The sequence below is a fragment of the Catharus ustulatus genome, chromosome 15, assembly GCF_009819885.2.
Source record: "Catharus ustulatus isolate bCatUst1 chromosome 15, bCatUst1.pri.v2, whole genome shotgun sequence".
Taxonomy (NCBI): Eukaryota; Metazoa; Chordata; class Aves; order Passeriformes; family Turdidae; genus Catharus; species Catharus ustulatus.
The window spans coordinates 4,783,433-4,801,322 of record NC_046235.1 but is presented as its reverse complement, the minus strand read 5'-3'; the positions used below and the strand labels follow the sequence as shown (position 1 = coordinate 4,801,322).

The 17,890-nt window shown below is 37.5% G+C and overlaps 1 protein-coding gene across 18 annotated transcripts in view; it reads left to right on the top strand.

Moving 5' to 3' along the window:
• The window catches only part of TENM2 (teneurin transmembrane protein 2), a 619,293-nt gene that overhangs the window by 325,933 nt on the left and 275,470 nt on the right, over positions 1-17,890 (top strand). For 11 of the 18 annotated variants that reach the window (XM_033073570.2, XM_033073566.2, XM_033073564.2 and 8 more), the window contains one exon: positions 1,572-1,655. The exons of the other annotated variants lie outside the window; for them this stretch is intronic. In XM_033073570.2, the coding sequence (XP_032929461.1) occupies positions 1,572-1,655 (84 nt within the window). The remainder of the gene's footprint in view (positions 1-1,571; positions 1,656-17,890) is intronic. 18 annotated transcript variants of the gene reach the window in all.

Below are 17,890 nucleotides of genomic sequence, written 5' to 3'. Positions count from 1 at the left end.
ATTATCTTTCTTGATAAATGTTCCTGAAAGTATTTTATTTTTTCCTTTCTTGATTTTAAATCAGAAGTCTGTACCATCAAAAAAAAGCTTAACCAATTAGATTTGAGCCAAAGAATCCAAAAATATTTTATAGTTGTACCTTATCAAAATTCAACTTCGTATGTGGCAGAGAGACATTAAGGCAGTTCAGTAAATTCTACCTGGTTTTTATTCTTTGTAACTTGTCCCTTGAAATTCCTTTCCCCCCAAAACCAGAGATGCAAGACTCAGGATCTGTCATTCTTTCACATTATTTCACTTGAGGCAAATAATTTTGCTCCTAACAAATAGCTAATTTGTTGTCTAGCATGCAAAGTGGTTTATTTTCTATTGTCTTGGTCTGCCCTTTTTTTATGTGTCAATGTGTTGCCTTTTTTCTTTGCCTATAATAAATTGCTGTGTTTACAGAACACATTTTCACTGTTGATTTGTTTGAGTGTTGGGTGAAAGATTAAATTATTATCTTATAAATATTATGAAAGATTTGAATGTGAGATGCACCAAGTAAAAATTATTTTCTAGTGAAAATTTATATAGACAGTGAAAAACAAGAATTAGAGTAACCATACATTAATTACTGGGCTCCTTGTCTTGCTGGTTTTTTTACAAGGAAAATCATGTAAATAAATAAAAATAGGGTTTATGTTTCCTGTTTACTACATCTGAAAATTTACCAGATGTTATTATGAAATTCAATAACAATTTTCAATTGATTTTGAGCTTTTCAAATGTAAGAGGACTCTCTGGTTATATCACATTTTCAAAATCCAGGATTATTTTAGTTCTTTTCTTTTTAACCTGAAAGAGAGTAAATTCAAAACTGAAGGGGTTTTTTGTATGTATTACAATCTATTTTCCTAAAGTGAGAGAGTTTTCATGAGACAAAAAAGAAAAAAAAATCTCCTTGCAACAGCAGAGTTTCACTGGTTTCTGTCTTAAGATGCAGCAGAATGAGCTTCATTATGTTGAGAGTCAATGTAAAAGTCATAATGCTGCTGCAATAAACTCATAATAAATTATTTATTACAGCTGAAAGTGTCCATTTGCCAAATGTATCTTAGGAGTCTGTTTTCAGGGAACAAAAGTTATCTTTTAAAGGATGTCATGATATGTATTTGTTTTATCCCTTACCTTGTAAGGGATAGAACACTGAAAATAAGTTAGGATGAACTTAAGCACCTCCTGTACAACCTGTATGGAAACTCTTCTGGCCTTTGGATTAAGTTCTACCCAAAGAGAGATTTTTATGCACTCAAGCCTTTGTGCTTAATGATGCTGACAGTGGGTATATGGACAGCCTGCAAAGCAAGATTGCACCAAACTGCTGTTACTCATTCTGCTTTTTTATGTCATTGATAACAAGATAAAAGAATTCTTAATCTCTAGATAATAATGAGTAAGGTATTTTATTTACTATTGAGGAATGCTTTGGGTGGGAGGAGGTGAAACATTCTATCGGCTGTGTTGCACCAAAGGTGAATGGAATGGAAGAAGAGCCATCTCTAAAATGTTATTTGTTTTATTTCATTTAGATTTTCACACACACCTTTCTGAGAAATTGAAAGACAGACAGACAAGCTGGCAGCAGCTGGCTGAGACAAAGAACTCTCTAATACGTAAGGTTTTTATTTTGTTTAACCTGTATTCCTTGTAAACTTAGAACCCAGTTTAGAACTTGTGTGTTGTGCAATGCTCCATCTTGTTCTGTGTGTGTTCTGCTTATGTATTGTGGGATTTTGGTTGGTTGTCTTTTCTTCCTGGGTATTTATATTTTGTTGAATAAACCTGATCTCTACTACTCATTTCTATCTCATTGTTGAGTATTACCTTCCTGGTTGGATTGAACAAGTTCAGGGGTTTTCACTGGAGACTTGGCTGGCTGGTGAAGGAGCTGTTTTCCCTGAGCTGGGTAGTCACAGGCATGATTTTAAAACAAAATGGTACCTGAACCTGTATTTTCACAAAGGCAATTGCATCTGTTGTATTTCATTAGTAAAGGTTTGCATGGGACACAAGTTTCTTCAGAGATTCTTCAATCAGACTTTTAAGCGAAAGATTTAGTGATGACTCTGATCATCTTCAGATTGATTTGAATTTTTTTGATCTAAGAGTATGAGACTCAGACAGTCACACTTGATGTGCCCCTGAAGTTTTGTATCTCAGGGGCTGTGCAAAACAATCAGGGAGTTGTGTTGGTTTTTGTGGGTTTGTAGGGAATTGTGCATTGCTAGACAGGGGCTTTTGAAGTACCACTGCTCCCCTCACATTTTTGCTTCCCTGAGAGTAAAACTCGTTTGGGAGGAAGAGGATGTTTGGGGAAAAAAAGGCTGCAGTGCACTTTTTTAGCAAAAGAAAAAATTGCCAGGCTGTAGTAATATAAATCAAAACACATCTCAAAGAATTTTGGTACAAAGATAATGATACACTGACATTTTTCTCTTGATATTTTTTGAATTCAGAAATTATTTTCATTCATTGGATATGTACTAACTATACTAATGCTTATACTAACTTATATTAACTATACTTATACTAATTTACAGTGTCAGGATGTGCCCTTGCTAATTTAGCAAGGGCTGTTTTTGATAAAACCTTCTGTCCTTGACTTGGTAAATTGTACCTTGTATTTGATTGCCTAATGAAATAGATGAAAGATGGATTTTGTTATTTCATTCTTTTCCTCCATTGCACCTCTGTACATACATGAAAGGCTTTTTGGGCTTTTTTTTTAAAGCACTTAAGAAAATGCTTTGCAAGATGAGGGCCCTAACCAGGAATAATACTCTGCTTGCTTAATATTCAAATGAGAGCTAAACCAAGGTTTTCTCATCACCCTCATTTTCTGATGTACTTCTTTCCATAAATGCTTGATTTTTGGTAAAAACTAGTGAATGGCATTATTCTTTGAATCTCAAACAGTGTCTAGGCAAATACTGGAACATTCTTAAATGAAATTCTGGAAAGCACTGAGCATCTGTGGCCATTTCCTAGTTAATGCAGCCCATGAGTGTTCACAGTGTTTTCAAACTGGAGATAAGGACAGTTTGTTGTGTTTCCATGCTTCTTAGAAGAGTGGGAGCCAGAGCTTTTGGTACAGTAATTAAATTTCCATAGTGCTGATGTACAATGCTAGAAAGTGCCCAAGGTGGAGTGTGTATGGTTGGTAATAAAGATGAAATTAATAAAGGATGGAAATGATCCATCCTTATTATCATAATCTCTGCATTTCTGAAGCACTCATGATTATTGGTGTTGCAGGAGGATTTTGGCACAGGTGAAGTGAGTGGGTTATGCTATTTAGGCTGTACTAAATCTCAAAGAATAATGCTTGAATGCATTTTCCAGGATCACAGAAAGGTTTTGCCTAACAAATTGCATCCCACTGAGCAATGTCTTTCCTCATTTGAAGCTTTGAGGCTTTTATAGAAACAAAATATTGTTTCTCTTTGGTTTACTTCTTTTTCCTTGCAACCTTCAACTCCTTCCAATTCAAGCAAATTTGATTGCTATATTGCTTTCAGTTTTTGGTACTGTGTGTGTTCAGGGCTCTAGAAATTAAGAAGAATGTGAGAATGTATTAATAACTATACCACAACTCAAAAATACTTGATGGCATTAATGCTTTCTACGGGCTTGATTTAACATGCATTTAAGAAAATAATTGTACTGAGACCAGCAACAGAAAAAAATAGCACCTTTTATGATTTTTATGAGTCTACTTTCTTGGGACATGCTAAATCTGGTCTGAGTAGTGAAATAGTTTGCTGTATGTTGTAAATGTGGTGAGAAAGGTGCAGTGAGCTTGTTGACCCAGATGTGCTGCCTGGTGATATCAGCCAAATCTTTGATGTTAATAATTCCAGAGACTTGACCGAAAGCAAGCTTTATCTCTGTTCCTTTTAAACACTGCCATAGGATTTTTTACATCAATCTGGATGCTGCCAGAACCAGACAGATGGCACTAACCTTGGTTTAAAGCCTCGGCTGGCTGAGAATGCATCCAAAGAGTATTGCAAAGCTTTCAGTGTGCATGTTGTGTCAACAGAAGAGGACTCTTTGAATCACCACAAGTAGAGCCCTCAGACTTTGCATTTCAAAGGCACCCAGTTCTCATGTGTGCTCATCTAGAGCACAGACTGCTTTGCAGTGCTCTAATAAAGTGATAGGTTTCTTGATCTGCTCTGCCTTTGCTTTGCTAAGGTCAAAGATGCCACTGGTGCAGCCACAAAAAAGGAGGTGAAGTGCTGAACATGGGTATTAGAATGGTCAGTGGTTCAGAAATACAGGCAGAAGGATTCTTGTCAGATCCATGTTCTGACTCTGGAAGGAAAGAGAATAAAAATGTCTTACAGAAAAAAATATCTGCTCTCACTAGTATTTGGAGTAGTCCGAAATCTCACCATTTCTGAGTACTGCTTTTCTGGGAGAAGAATTTTTAGTAGATTTAAAAAACTACAACCAACAGCCCACCCCAATCCCCCCTCCCCTGCCCAAAATCTCAAATCTATGTCAAAATAAGAATTTAGAATTAATAACAAATTACCAAATACAAAATAACCAGACTAACCCTGGTTTCTTTTCAGAGCTGTAAAAGAATGTAACAAAATTCCAGCGACTTATCAGAATAATTAATGCTTTTTAACCATTTCAGAAGTATGATGTTGAGTGTGTACATATATATATATGTATGTATGTATATATACACATATTTATATACGTAAAAGTGTGCTGCTTAGGGTATGATATGAATAGGGCACTGAGAGGCCTCGTTAAATGACAAAGGCAAAAGGGTCAACTCCTGGTACAGTGTGTGCAAGCCAGCCTGAACTGAACTGGAGTGAACTGGAGAGCAGAACACTTGACAGAGAGGGAGAAAGGATTGAGTCACTCAAATCACATTGCAGTGCACTAACAGGGGATTTTTAGGTTCAAATTCTAGTGGATGTTCTTTCAAAACTACATGAGCAGACCTGGGTTCATCGTGGGATTTTAGCAGTGATTTCTTTAGGCAGCCAAGTCTGCCTTGTGCAATTACCCTTCATGCAACTGTTTTGTTAAGAAACTGTCAGCCAGAGAATGGAAACCACCCAGCTAAAAGTGTGGGATAAAATAAAATAGCAAAAATGTAGGAACTCCTGAGGGAGAACTAAAACTCTTGTATAGTGGGTCCTAGCTGAAAACAAGCTGACAGATCTTCATTGCTCTTCCAGGAGCAATGTTACAGAATTTGTCTGAACAGCACCACTATTGGAAATAAAGGATTTGAAATTTGCTTAAGAAACAAAAGAGGTTGTTTGGTGAAAGGCGAAGCTGCTGGCAAAATACTCAATCAGCTGAGATTTATACAAATCGATCTCCTGTGTAATGCACCATGTCCTAAAAACTGGAAGCTACAAACTGAAGACATTTTATTTTAAGGAGTTATGTGACAGCTTATAAAAAACAGCTTTTCACTTTTTGCATGAAGCTTCTACCTGAAAGATACTGATGAAATAGGTGACAATTTTTAATACAAGTGGTGACAAAATAAACACCATCTGCTTGTGTTGGCTTATTCCATAGTCTTCTCATGCTGGGTGATTTTATTTCACCTTTTTTCAGAAATAGTTAATGACACATCTGCTGTGTGGTGGAGGTGCATTTTTGGTGATTAAATGTGGACATAGGATCAGAAAAAAACAGAAACAAAACTTTTTCAAGAAACTGAAGAAAGTATTAGTGCCCTAAGGAGCTAACTAACTGTGTTGATAGCTTTTTTTAAATTGTATTTTGACCTGGTTTATTGTTGGATCAAAAATATTGAATTATATTTGCCCTTTCAAAATACATATTTATCGTGGAAAACTTCTCATTTGGCCTCTATTTTACCAAAGCAAAAACCTTGCCACTATGACATTCATAGTTCTCCAAGCAGGCCTGGTTTTCTAGCACACCTGTGAGTCTGGGGATGTGGAATCAGAGCAGATTTGGGTGTCCTGAGGGATCAGGGTCAGATTTGTTTACATAGGAGAATATATTTAAGGGAGCATAATGTATAGTGGGACCTGGAAAACAAAATAATGAGGTTTATCTCAAGGGCCAGTTGAATCTGGACATTACAAAATTGTACCCACATGCGGAGTTGTTTGCTTGTATAAAGTGTCTTTGTCCTGTAGAGCTCCATGAATCCATCTTCTTCCCAAGCACCACTGTGGGCAAAGTGTCATTGTCTCAAGGTTCTGGTTCAAGCAGACCAAGTTGTAATTTCTGATGTTTTGAGTCAGGCTTTGCTTTCTTCCCTTTGGCAGAGCTCAGTAGTCCTGGGGGTTTGAAAATCCCTTTCGTGTGTCCCTGAAGATCAATCCCTTCCATCACCCCAGCATGTCCCAGTTCTCCCTTCTCAGTCAGCAAGGAGAATTCTTTGTGATGGGAATTCCGATTTAGCACTTTCCTGCAGAGGCATTAGCATAATGATCCACGAAAAATCCGAGCAATTAGGCTGTTAAACCTGTGTTTACCCTGCCAAATCTTACATCCCTATGCTGTTATCAGTATGAGTAGATTTTAATAAATCCAAAAAACTGAATGTCTGCATCTCTATGTGGATGGGTGGATACTTAATTTTAATATTTAATATTTAATTTTGAGATAGAAATTAAAGCCATGGAAACCCTAGGGAAAAAGAAACCACATTTGGTTATGTTATTCTCTGATAGGTGAAAAACCAGGATGGACTGCAAAGAGACCTGAATTTTGACTCTGTCTAAAAGTTTCAAGTGAAAACACATTCATTGTCTTTCCTTCTTGCCACCAAGGTCTGTTTAATGTTATGAAAACCTTGTCCTGATTTTATGTTTTCATAAAACCACAAAAACTAAGTTATGTAAGTAAAGCTGTATACAGTCCAAGAGGAAAATTACATCTGGAAAAAAACCCAACATGCTATAAATATTTTTAAAGGAATTGCTTGGCTCTTTTTGTTTTGTTTTTTTGTTTTGTTTTGTTTTTTTTTTTGTTTTGTTAAGCCTTGCTTTAGCTGATGATGAACACTGGATAAGGAAATATTGATAGAAGTATACATAAGGATAAACATCTCTATCTGTAGGTATTGTTTTACTTTTGTTCAAGCTTCATTCAATTTATTATTTTAATAATGAATGTGTAGAAGTGCCTGTGAAGTAATATATCATTAATGTTAATTGTTCTGATGAAAGAAAAAAAGAGCAATCTGACTCTTGATTTTTTTGTCTTTACAGACTGCATAGTAATTAAAAATTGGAATGAGAATTCATGCAAGTTGCTCTAAATGTGTACCAAGTACATTCAATAGTGAATATTTGAAGTCATCCCATGTTCCTTAGCAGTGATGAACAGATTTATATCCGTTAAATACTTATATTGCAAACCTTTTGGCTTGACCTCATCTGTGTAAACATTTCATTTATGAATTATCAAACCTCTTTGAAAGACAGCCTTATGTACGTGTATTATCATTTATGTTAATCAGAAACATTTTTCAAGCTGCTGTGCCTGAAGTAAGGGTGAAAAATCCCTTGTTTATTCATACCCATATGTATGCTGTGAAACTTGAATAAGGAGGGAGACAAAAAGGACTGATTTAAAATATAAATTATATACATATTTTTTATGCACATGCCATATTTCCATAGTTTAGATTTCGTTAAATCCAGTGTCAAAGGTGAAAGTGTGGCAAGTCAGAGCAGACCTTTTTTGATCAATATCCATGGCTTGCTTTTATAGAAGCTCTTTTGTTTAGATTAGGCACTGGAAGTGAAGGTGCTTTACTCCAAACCGAGTTTGCATCTGTGGCAAAACTTTTATAGTCTCTAACAGATTACATGTTATATTGCAGGGTATTTTAAATGTGGAAAAGCAATGAGGAAATTATGACTGTACATGATTTTAACCTACGTTACTTGCAAACCCTTCTGCCTCTTAAAGAATTTTACTTTAACAATGCAAAACTGCACTCAGAAGTTGTCAGTGGAAGGCCAAACATTTTGATAGAAATGTAGTGGATGGTCTGATTGTATCTGAAGATTGAAATCTGTTTGGGATAATAAGCAGAGGTGAAAAGCTGACTCATACAGGCCATGTCTTGATATTCATTTCCTTACTGGGATAAATGAGCTCAGTATTTGCAACCAAATTCAAAGCATTTCTCCTGTTGTTAAGACTTACAGCTGATAAAAGGTTTTCATGCCTCTTCAAAATTTATGTCCTTAAACAGCATCATTAGGAAGTCAGTATTTGATCCTGTATAATTGTTTAGATTTTGAGTGGTGGTCAGAGACAGAGTTTTCTGTAGTGCTTATGCTCAGAATCTACCCACGCTTGATTGTACTTGGCTCCTTTTTAATTTAGAATGAAAGCTTTGCTGTCTCAGTTAAAGTCTGGGGTAGGGAAATACTGTGCCTCAAATCCCACATGGCCTGAACTACCTGGTCCCAATTAATGAAAATATTGAATGTGGTGTTAATGCCAGGAGGGCCCTGAAAGGACTTACTGAAAATTACTGACATAATCCTTTTCTAAAATAAAGCGTGATTTTGATATGATTAAATAGCATGTGGAAGTGGGAAATTGAGTGCATTTTGGAAAAGTAAATTATCTGCAATGAGGAAAAAAAATAATCAGGTGCCTTGTTTTGCATTACAAATCAGAAATCTTCATCTCTTACCTGTCCAGCCTGCAAAATCTTCAACCTTTGAGCACTTTGGGCAAAACTGTACTACTGCCCTCTCTTCTATTTCCACTCAAAGGATAGTTGGTCATTCTTAGGATTAGTTGGAGATGTTGCCTCTGAGTTTGGATTCTGAATTTGACTTTGTGTATTCTGTGATGAGATCACCATTTAGGTGATCACCTATTGGTTCTTTTTTCAGTAGTAAAACCAACTTTTTTTGTGCACCTTCCCTGGCAGCTTCTTACACAGCACAGGCTGAACAGCCACGTGCTGAGATTGAGCAAGTGCCTGCTTTAGTCTCTAGAATTGACATTTTCAGAGTAATAAAAGGCATCTCTTCTTTTATTCACTGTCACTCCTCATTCTCATAGAAAGCCTTATCAAAATAACAGCAGTGCACTTGCAGTCAAACTTCTTGTCTTGTAGTCATGGCAGTAAGGATTGAATTCTTCCCTTTTGGATCTGACTCAGAATTGGATTCACTATAGGTTGGTTTATGAATATTGTCTGACTCATTTTGAAAAAAAACATGGGAGCGCCGTGTCTTACAGGCTGATATCAGCATTTTTGCAGCTTAAAGTTAGGGTTTGTATCAACAGTCTCTTCAATACAGGAGGAAATTGAGACTAAACCAGGAAATCCAGGCCATAAGTGCCATGGTTGTGCAGTACTGCTGCATGCAATAAAGGCTCTAAGATGCAAATTCTGCAGAGGTAGAATTGAGATAAACATGTTTCAGCTAGATTTAGGGATAAGATGGATAAGGATAGATTTAGATAAGGAAGATAGATAGGACTGATGTGTTTTGTATCGATTTCTTCATTTTCAGAGTCACTTGTGTGATGTGCATTATTGGCATTCCATTTCAGACTCAGAGTCTGTAGTGTCAGGAAGCAATGCCATGTCAGGCATGTGTACTTCTCAGAGTGGTTAACATAATGCTGCTGTTTAGGTAATGAAGAAGTAATAATGTGAAAAGTACTGCAGATGTTAACAATTACAAAAACTGTAAATTATATTTGCCTTCCTTTACTGTGCCATTTCAGATCTGTCCTTCCAAATCTGTGGTGATAGAAGAAATCAAATTGTCTCGAAGTAAAATGTGAAGTAAGGGAAAAGGAAAGAAATATCTCTTAGGTGTGGGTAGACAGGTACACAAATCTGAGCACCTGAGCTGCTTCATATGAATCCAGAAATGCTATATAAAAACAGCTGCTGCTGTTACACAATCTTTCTTAGCTCTGTTTTCCTCTTCAAATTAATACAGAGAAATGTGGTTTTGTATGCTGAATATGTGCACATAGTTGAATTCCCTGTTCAGCTTTTAATTAATTTAAATGAAGTTCTAAATTTGGTTCGCTAGTTTATGCTTATGACCATTGTTTTACACGACAATCAAATTAGCATTTAGAAATTCCTTTTTCTTCATTGTTCTCAATATAGAAATACTTGCTTTAATTCTTCTTTAGTTCTTGCTTCTTTCTAACCTGAACCTGGTGTTCAGCTGTGCTGTGTGAGCCTGTGCTGAGAGAAACTCTCCTTGCCTTACATGCTTAGAGCAGACACAGGCTCTACTCCTGAACTGGCTCCATTTAGTAGTGGCAGGGTTGGAGGGCAATGTGTAACAGAATTTCAGGGGTTTTTTTCAGATATATATATGCAAAGAGTTCTATTCTTGTGTCATTTCTGATAGAAAAACATACAGAATGTAACTTTCTGAATTCTCAGAAAGACTTAAGCTTTTAACCTGATCTCTGTCAGCTTTTCTCTTTACTCCATAGTAACTGCATGTCTCCTTTTCCTCTGTATCTTGTATGTGGCAATTATTACTGTCAGAGACATAAGGTAATTAAGTTGAATTTCATATTGAGGGATATGGGCTAAAAATAAATAAACAATCTGATTTAATAATTTCCATCTTGATAAGCTTCAGCTATCAAAAGTTGGGGTGATTTTTTTTCTATTTCACCTTGCATTTTTGGACTCTCCAGAGTCATCTCCTAGCAGGGTGCTCTGTGTCAGGGCTCAGCTGCTGCTGCTGTGCAGGCAGTGTCTCCCAGGCACAGGTTTGTGAGTGTCAGCAAAGCCTGGCTGGGGTTCAGTGCACGGCTAATTCTCAGTCATTAATTTGCTGGAGCAGTGTTTGAACCTATCAGCTTAAACGTAAATCACTTCTCAAGCGTGAGGCACCAGAAGGTGCAATTAAAGATGCAGTAAAATTAGATTGGGTTTAAACTGTTGCTTTTTCATAACTGAAGGATGCAAACACAAAGTTTTTCTTCTATTATGGGAAAAGGTTATGTGTCCAGAAATACATTGAAGTGTATTATGCTGAGAGATCTTCCTAAAGAGAGCAAGGTAGTTGAGAATGATAGTTTTTTTCAAGCTCTTAAATGTTTCTGATGTGTTCTTTCAGTTCTTTGATGAATATTATGAAAATGTAGAATTCAAATAAATTAGGATCTATTTTGTTGAAGGCTGGATAGGAATAAACTCTTTGACACTTCTTTGCTAGCTGAAAACTGGTATTAATGTAGTATCCAAAAGGCTGCAAGCACCCTGACATGAAAAACAAATTCCATTAAAGAAAAGTTGAGGTTTTAGTGAATTTGTGTTGTTAAGTATGAGCTGTGCATGTCCTTTATGAATTGTTTATGCCCACCCTACAAAATCTGCTGCTTTTGCAGTGCTTTTCATTGCTCAGCGTGGTTCATCTGATTAAGGGCTGGTACAGGGTGAGGAGATGTTGAGTGTTCCCAAAAGCCCAAGGAAGGGCAGGCAAAGGGCCTGAATCTGCTCTGCAGAACAAGTTTGAGTGACCATGCCAAGAGCCACAGTGTGTGAGTAATCTATGGTAAATACACACAAGATATAAACTGAGTGCTAAATGTACTCCAGCAGCTGGTTAATGTAATTCCTTCTTCGGTAAACTGAAGAATTTGTTGCAAAGGGATGCAGCATGCACTTTGTATTGGATTGTAATCAGCCAGTTAAGGCACTCGACAATTAATACTGTAGGGCTGAAAATTAATCAAAAGTTAACAGAACTGTGTTGAAAGAAAACAGTTTATATATTGATTGCAAGAGTACTGAGGGCTTGGGGTTTTTTGGTGTGTGGTTTTTTCTTTTTTGTTGGTTTGTTTGGTTGGTTGGTTTGGTTTGGGTTTTTTTGTTGTGTTTTGTTTCTTCCCCCTGGGAATATCATATACATGGCTCTTTTAGTTTAGCTCACAAGCAAAGCACATAAATCATTCTCCTGGATGCTTTTAAGGACAACATCGTCCCTCCCTGGATAGTCCTGCCTAAAGTAGCTTTATCTACTGTGGTTTTTTGGTGCTCCAGAAGCCCTGGAAACATAGGATATTTGATCCTCATGAGTCTTAACTACCTGCCAGATCTTAAGTTATGGTTTTTCTTGGAAGAGTTTTTTGTGGGTTTTGGGGTTTTGTTATTGTTATTTTTTTTATTTTCTGTGTTGCACTGAGGTGTTCATACACTCAGTTATGCTGTTGAGTGTGTACCATACTGTGAGCTTTCAAATATCCTCAGCAGATTTTTCTTTCTAGAATTGCTATTTACAATATTCCTATGAAGTTGCTTGAGTTGGCTTTTGACAGTTTAATGCGTTTTGTAGAACTGTAACTTTAATTATCATTCTTCCAAATTTGTCTGTACTTAAACATCTGTAACCCCAGAGTTCCATACCTTGGTGAGGTTGTTCAATCTCACTTTTAATTTTCATCTATTAGAATTTTCATGTATTAGAAATTTTACCTAGCAAGTAGTAGGAGGAGGAAGTACTTAAGGCACAGTGAACCTGCTGACCTGTGTTGGTGTAAGCTGGTATTTCAGTCAAGTCATGTGACAAATTACTATTGCTTCTTTCTTTCTAGAGAAAAAAAAAAAAACAATCTGACCTCAATGTCAGTATTACAATTTACAATTCCATGTAAATGTATAGTTCATTTTGAAAAAATGCAAGATTTTCATTTAGATACCAATAGAAAATTGAAGACAGAACATTAGTTAATGTGCAAGAGTTGGTAAAAATGTAGTAGATGGAGAAGGAATATCCTTATTTCTAAGTCACACTTTTCAAAGATATTTTATTATGTGCAAGTGGCAATTATTGCTTTTATGTATGCTCATATTCTTTTTTATGCTTACATCTCCCTTCCTTCCCCTCCATGTCTCACACAGATTGGGAGAGTCAGGACTACTGGCAGATTTCTTGTTAGTGATAAGTGGTGACACTTCCTTTATGTTCATTAAAGGCTTTCTTCTGATGGAGATAAATAGATAAATGACATGCTTGGGGTTACCAGGAAGATGTGATTTCATCATTCAGTAAACAAGCTTTGAAACAGTGTTCCTGATTTACACTGAAGTTATGATCATGCCAGCTCTGACAGAGAGAAACCTTTATTCCAATGCCTGAAGCTCTGGCACTGGAGTCGCTTGAACATTGTGCCTTGCTGTCAACCATTTCAGCTAGAATTTGGTAAATAACAAATTTCTAAGTTCTAAAAATAATCTCCATTATTCACATAAAAGCACATTGCATAATTTGTCTGAACATAGAAACACAATGTACATAGGGTAGAAGATTGATTTTTGCTGAAGATTGCATGTGTTCAGAGGGCTCCATGTGCTTGTGCCAGCAAAATTTACACCACTTATATCATCAGTAGCCAAGGTGGGGGCTCTCAGCTCATCTCTTCCTCTTTGTGCTCCTATTCGAGGCACCAAAAATAGGTATCTGAAGTTGCAAAATGTGGGTATTTAAGAATGAACTGAGTGAGGAGTTAACCTTATGTAACTTAAAGATTGGCTTTTGAGGTCAGAGTGTTGTACTGGATGACCTCAAGAGGTCCCATTCAAACTTAATAGTTCTACAGGTCTGTATTAATAATCTCCCTGTGACATGGAAAGGAGATAATTAATTTGTGTGAGACCTGCAATTTGTGTCCTGAAATCCTGATAATCTTGACCTAAGTATAGGCACTTGTGTTGCTGAGCTTTTTGATACCATTTTTGGAAATTCTCATCTATTCAGAACCCAGATCATTGCTTGGTCCATTGTAACTGATGCAGGTTATCCCAGCTGTGTCAGTAGAAAATGAGGACAGACGCACCATTCTGAAATAAATCCCAAATTTAGAGTATTTCCCAGCACTGATCTTTAAAAGACCATAAAAACAAATCTCATCACCAAGTGCTGTGCTGCACATGAGACAGCAGTACTGCAACTTCTGTATTAGCCAAACATTAAACTGTATGAGGATGCCAGGTGATAAACTGCTGGTTTTTCCTAGATCCAGGAGTTTAAAGGCAGCACTGTTATGGAGCCTGTTGCTATTTGTAACAAAAGGTTCACTACCTCAGAATATGATGTCAGTTCCATACATAAACAGGATTAAAAATGCTAGAAATTACTCCAAGTATGTACAGTAATTTCACGATTATAAACCACACCATTTTGACTAAAATTTTGGTCCGAACCCAAAGTGCAGCTTATAATCAGGTTCGGCTTCTATATGGACAAAGAACGAAAAGTTGCTGTTTTAGTTTGGAGGACAGGTGTCTGCTGAGAAAGGCAGGAGCTTCTCTATGAAATGGAGAATGTAAACCCCATCCCTCCAAATTATTATAATTTTGAAATCAAGGGGCTCTCAGGCAAAGATACGGGAATTAGGAATAACAGTTCTTTACTAGGGAAATTAAAATAGAAATACAGTACTACAAAGAAACAAACTCCAAACCCTGACAAAGTCAGAGTACAACCTGACACCCCGTCAGGCAGGGTGTTGGCAGCAGTCCCATTCCATGGTGGCTGCATCCTCCTGCAGTGACAGATGTGGCTCAGTTGGAGCAGTGCTCCTGTACAAGGTGCAGTTTCCCTCCGGAGCTCCAGTGGTGATGTGGAGAAATCCGGTTTTCCTCTGGAGCCCAGTGGAGAAAGGGGCTCCCTTAGTGTCCCAAAACCTCTGTTTTCATCTTGGTAAGAAATGTTGGGCTCTTCCCCCTGGCTGGAGCAACTTCCAATGGGATGCAGTAATTTTATCAGTCCCACAGTGGGACTCAATGGCCATCAGCAGAAAATGATTCTCTGGAGGAAGGATGGGTTGTGAAAAGATAAAGAACAATGCCTTACCTGGTTTCAATGGATGGCCCATTAGCAGAATATCTGCCGTTGAGATCAGGATCACTGCCCCCACCCTCAACAGATGGTGATAGAATAGATACCTTTGATCACACTCTGTATTGTAATCCAAGACAGTTACGGACACCCAGATGTGCGGCTTATAATCAGGTGTGTTTTATAATCGTGAAATTAATGTTCCTGTCCCTCCCACGCTGTACTGGGCAGAACCAGCTGATCTTTGTGTGCACGGCACATCTTCAGTACACGTGCAAGGTGCGAGGGAAGGTCAGCAGTGATAATTGCTTTACAAACTGGCAGCCTGCCAGCAGTGGATCAAAACTTCAGCCTTGGAATGTTTTGTGTGGATTTGCAATGGAGGGTTCAGTGCTGTGCTTCACAGTTTCACAATAACACACTGCTTCCTTCATTCTCTTTTCCTTCTGTGCCAGAGATGTCACTTTACATACCTGATGTAAGAGGATTATGGCAGAGATTGCTGATTTCTTATTTATCCGACAATAACAAGACACCGTTGGTGAATCCTCCTGTTGGTGTCCCATCCGACATGGATGGCCATGTGTACTTTTAGGATGTGTTACTGAAAAGATAAGTAGGTCTGTGGGAAATCAAGCCAAATTGTTCTGCCTGTGTTCTTTTCCCTTGCATTAGGAAGGTTTTCCTAGCTGCCAGGATTTGGTGTGGTTCTTCAGAGCATATTTTATGGTTTCATTGTTATTCATAGCAATTTCTATCCATTGAAATGAGTAGCTATGGTTACTGGATGGCTACTGCAGCCCCATGCAGGGAGGCTGTGAGAGGGGTTAATTGTTGTCTGATGTATGTTTTCAAACTGTGGTAAGAATTCTCCAGCTTCTAGTCTGAGCTCTAATTTCTTGGGAAAATAAAATTGGATTGCATAAATTCCATAAGCCTGCCTGAAACATGGGAATTTGGTAAAAGGTGAGGTTTTAATAATGATGTTAAGCCCTTTGTGAAGAAGCATGTATTCTCTTTCCATATTTCATTCCCTTGACAAAAATAAGATGTTTTAGTAAACCCTGTCACAGTTGCAGGTTACCATGAAAAATTGAAAACTTGCTCAAAATAAGTGGAGTGATTAGGCTACAGTGGGCCAGAGTGTTTGGGAGAACTCAGATTTGTCTGATGGGAAAAGGACTTGAGAGGAAACTGAATTAACAGTGCCCATAAGACATTTCTCACTTCTTTCAAGCTTAAATGACAAAATTGAATTTAAATTGTTAGGCCCATGTTCACCATAATCTAAAGCAAAACAGCTGCTATGCATCCTGTATGCAAAGGGTTTGGAATCAGTCCTGTGAGCCCCTGTGTTCTGTCTTATATTTTGCCTACAGAGCCAGAAGATTGATTTAAAAAGAAAATCAGGAATATTATGTATACCACTAGGACTCCTCTGCATTCCTTTGTGAACAAAGCAGCAACAAACATCAACATCCACATGGGGTGCCTGATAACACCAGATATTTTCCAGGATTAATCATGTTCTGCCATGGGGAGTGCAAGGCTGCTGTTCTGTGCCACACAGTTCTGTTGCTTCTGGTGCATGACATGCAAGCAGGGTGAATCACAGACCTGATGATACCATGGCATTGTCTGGCTGCCAGAGCACCTTGTCAGAGCTGCAGGAATCTACATTTAAATCAAGGAAGTCATTAAGCTATTACACATTAGAAGATCAGCTAATAATGTTAGTGAATTTTGTGTTTTTATAGTGTGCATATACAAAACTTACAATAATCTAGTTGTTTTTATGTTGGTTTTATACATATTTCTGATTTTTATTGACAAAAAACTCTAGAGTAGTTAGCATACATAATTAAATTCTTATTCATTGATTACTAGCTAGAAAACAACAGAAGTAAATGACGAGATTTCTCCTAATGACTATCTGTTGATTTATTGCTAATCAGCAAAGCAAATATTTAAAAGTTGAATTGTTGGTAAATAACCAATGTTATAGTTTTAATGCACCAATTGATATGTAGTGTTTTGCTGCAGGCTGCCTGATCAATGCCCTCACTGTACACTTAGTTTTTTAAACACATAGATAATGGTAAGGTAAGAAATTGAGGAAAGGAGATGCACATATGCTGAAGAGACATAAATAAGCTTGAGTTCAAGGGAGTGATGACTATTCAGAAGCAGAACGTATTGGATGTGGGACATTTTGTCAAAGGTAACAGTTACAGCAGTTACTGACCACAAAAGCTGCCTGAGACAAATAATTGAAGAGTTTTTTATGGTGTTAGAAAAATCTTCCCATTAACTGAACACAATATGCAGGAGCAAACATATGGATTGGTCTCATTAAGAACAAAGACATTTGTTTGAGATAAGCCTCAAAAGGAAGAAGAGAAGTGGCATTTTACTTTGGGAAAGACAAAAGAATAATGAGGTTAAATTAGAGGAACATCACATTATCACACTGGTGGAGTTCGGACAAAGACAGAGTACAATAGTCTCACTCTGTGTGGGGAAAAACAAGAAAAAAAGATTGAGTGTTACAAGCACAATAAAGTTTTGGTTGGTTGGTTTTCAGTGTTGTAAAGCTTTTTCCAGTTTGTTTGGTGCCGTCATTCTGTGCAGTTTGGGCACTCCTGGTTCCACAGCCAAGGCTGTCTCACAGAATATCCAGAAGAAATCCTGTTTCTCTTGCTCCTCTCATGAATTTGCTTTTCTTTTCCTATTTCAAACATGTTGGTTGTCAAAGCCTTTATTTAATCTTTGGTCCTAATTCTCGGAGCTGAATGCCTTGGTTTTACTTTGGTGAACTGCGGTGAACTGAACTTGCTCTGTTTTTTAGTTGCAGTAATTTGGGGGTGTTGTGGCAGAAATCCTGTTTCTGTGCCTGGCTGAGGGCACCTCACTGCACGGTTCACACACTTGGTAGGGAGGGTGAGTGCCTGTCAGTCTTTAGTAGCATCTTTGACATGGAGCACAGAAGAAAAGCACTTGCATGTTACCATCTGAATTTCCACCGG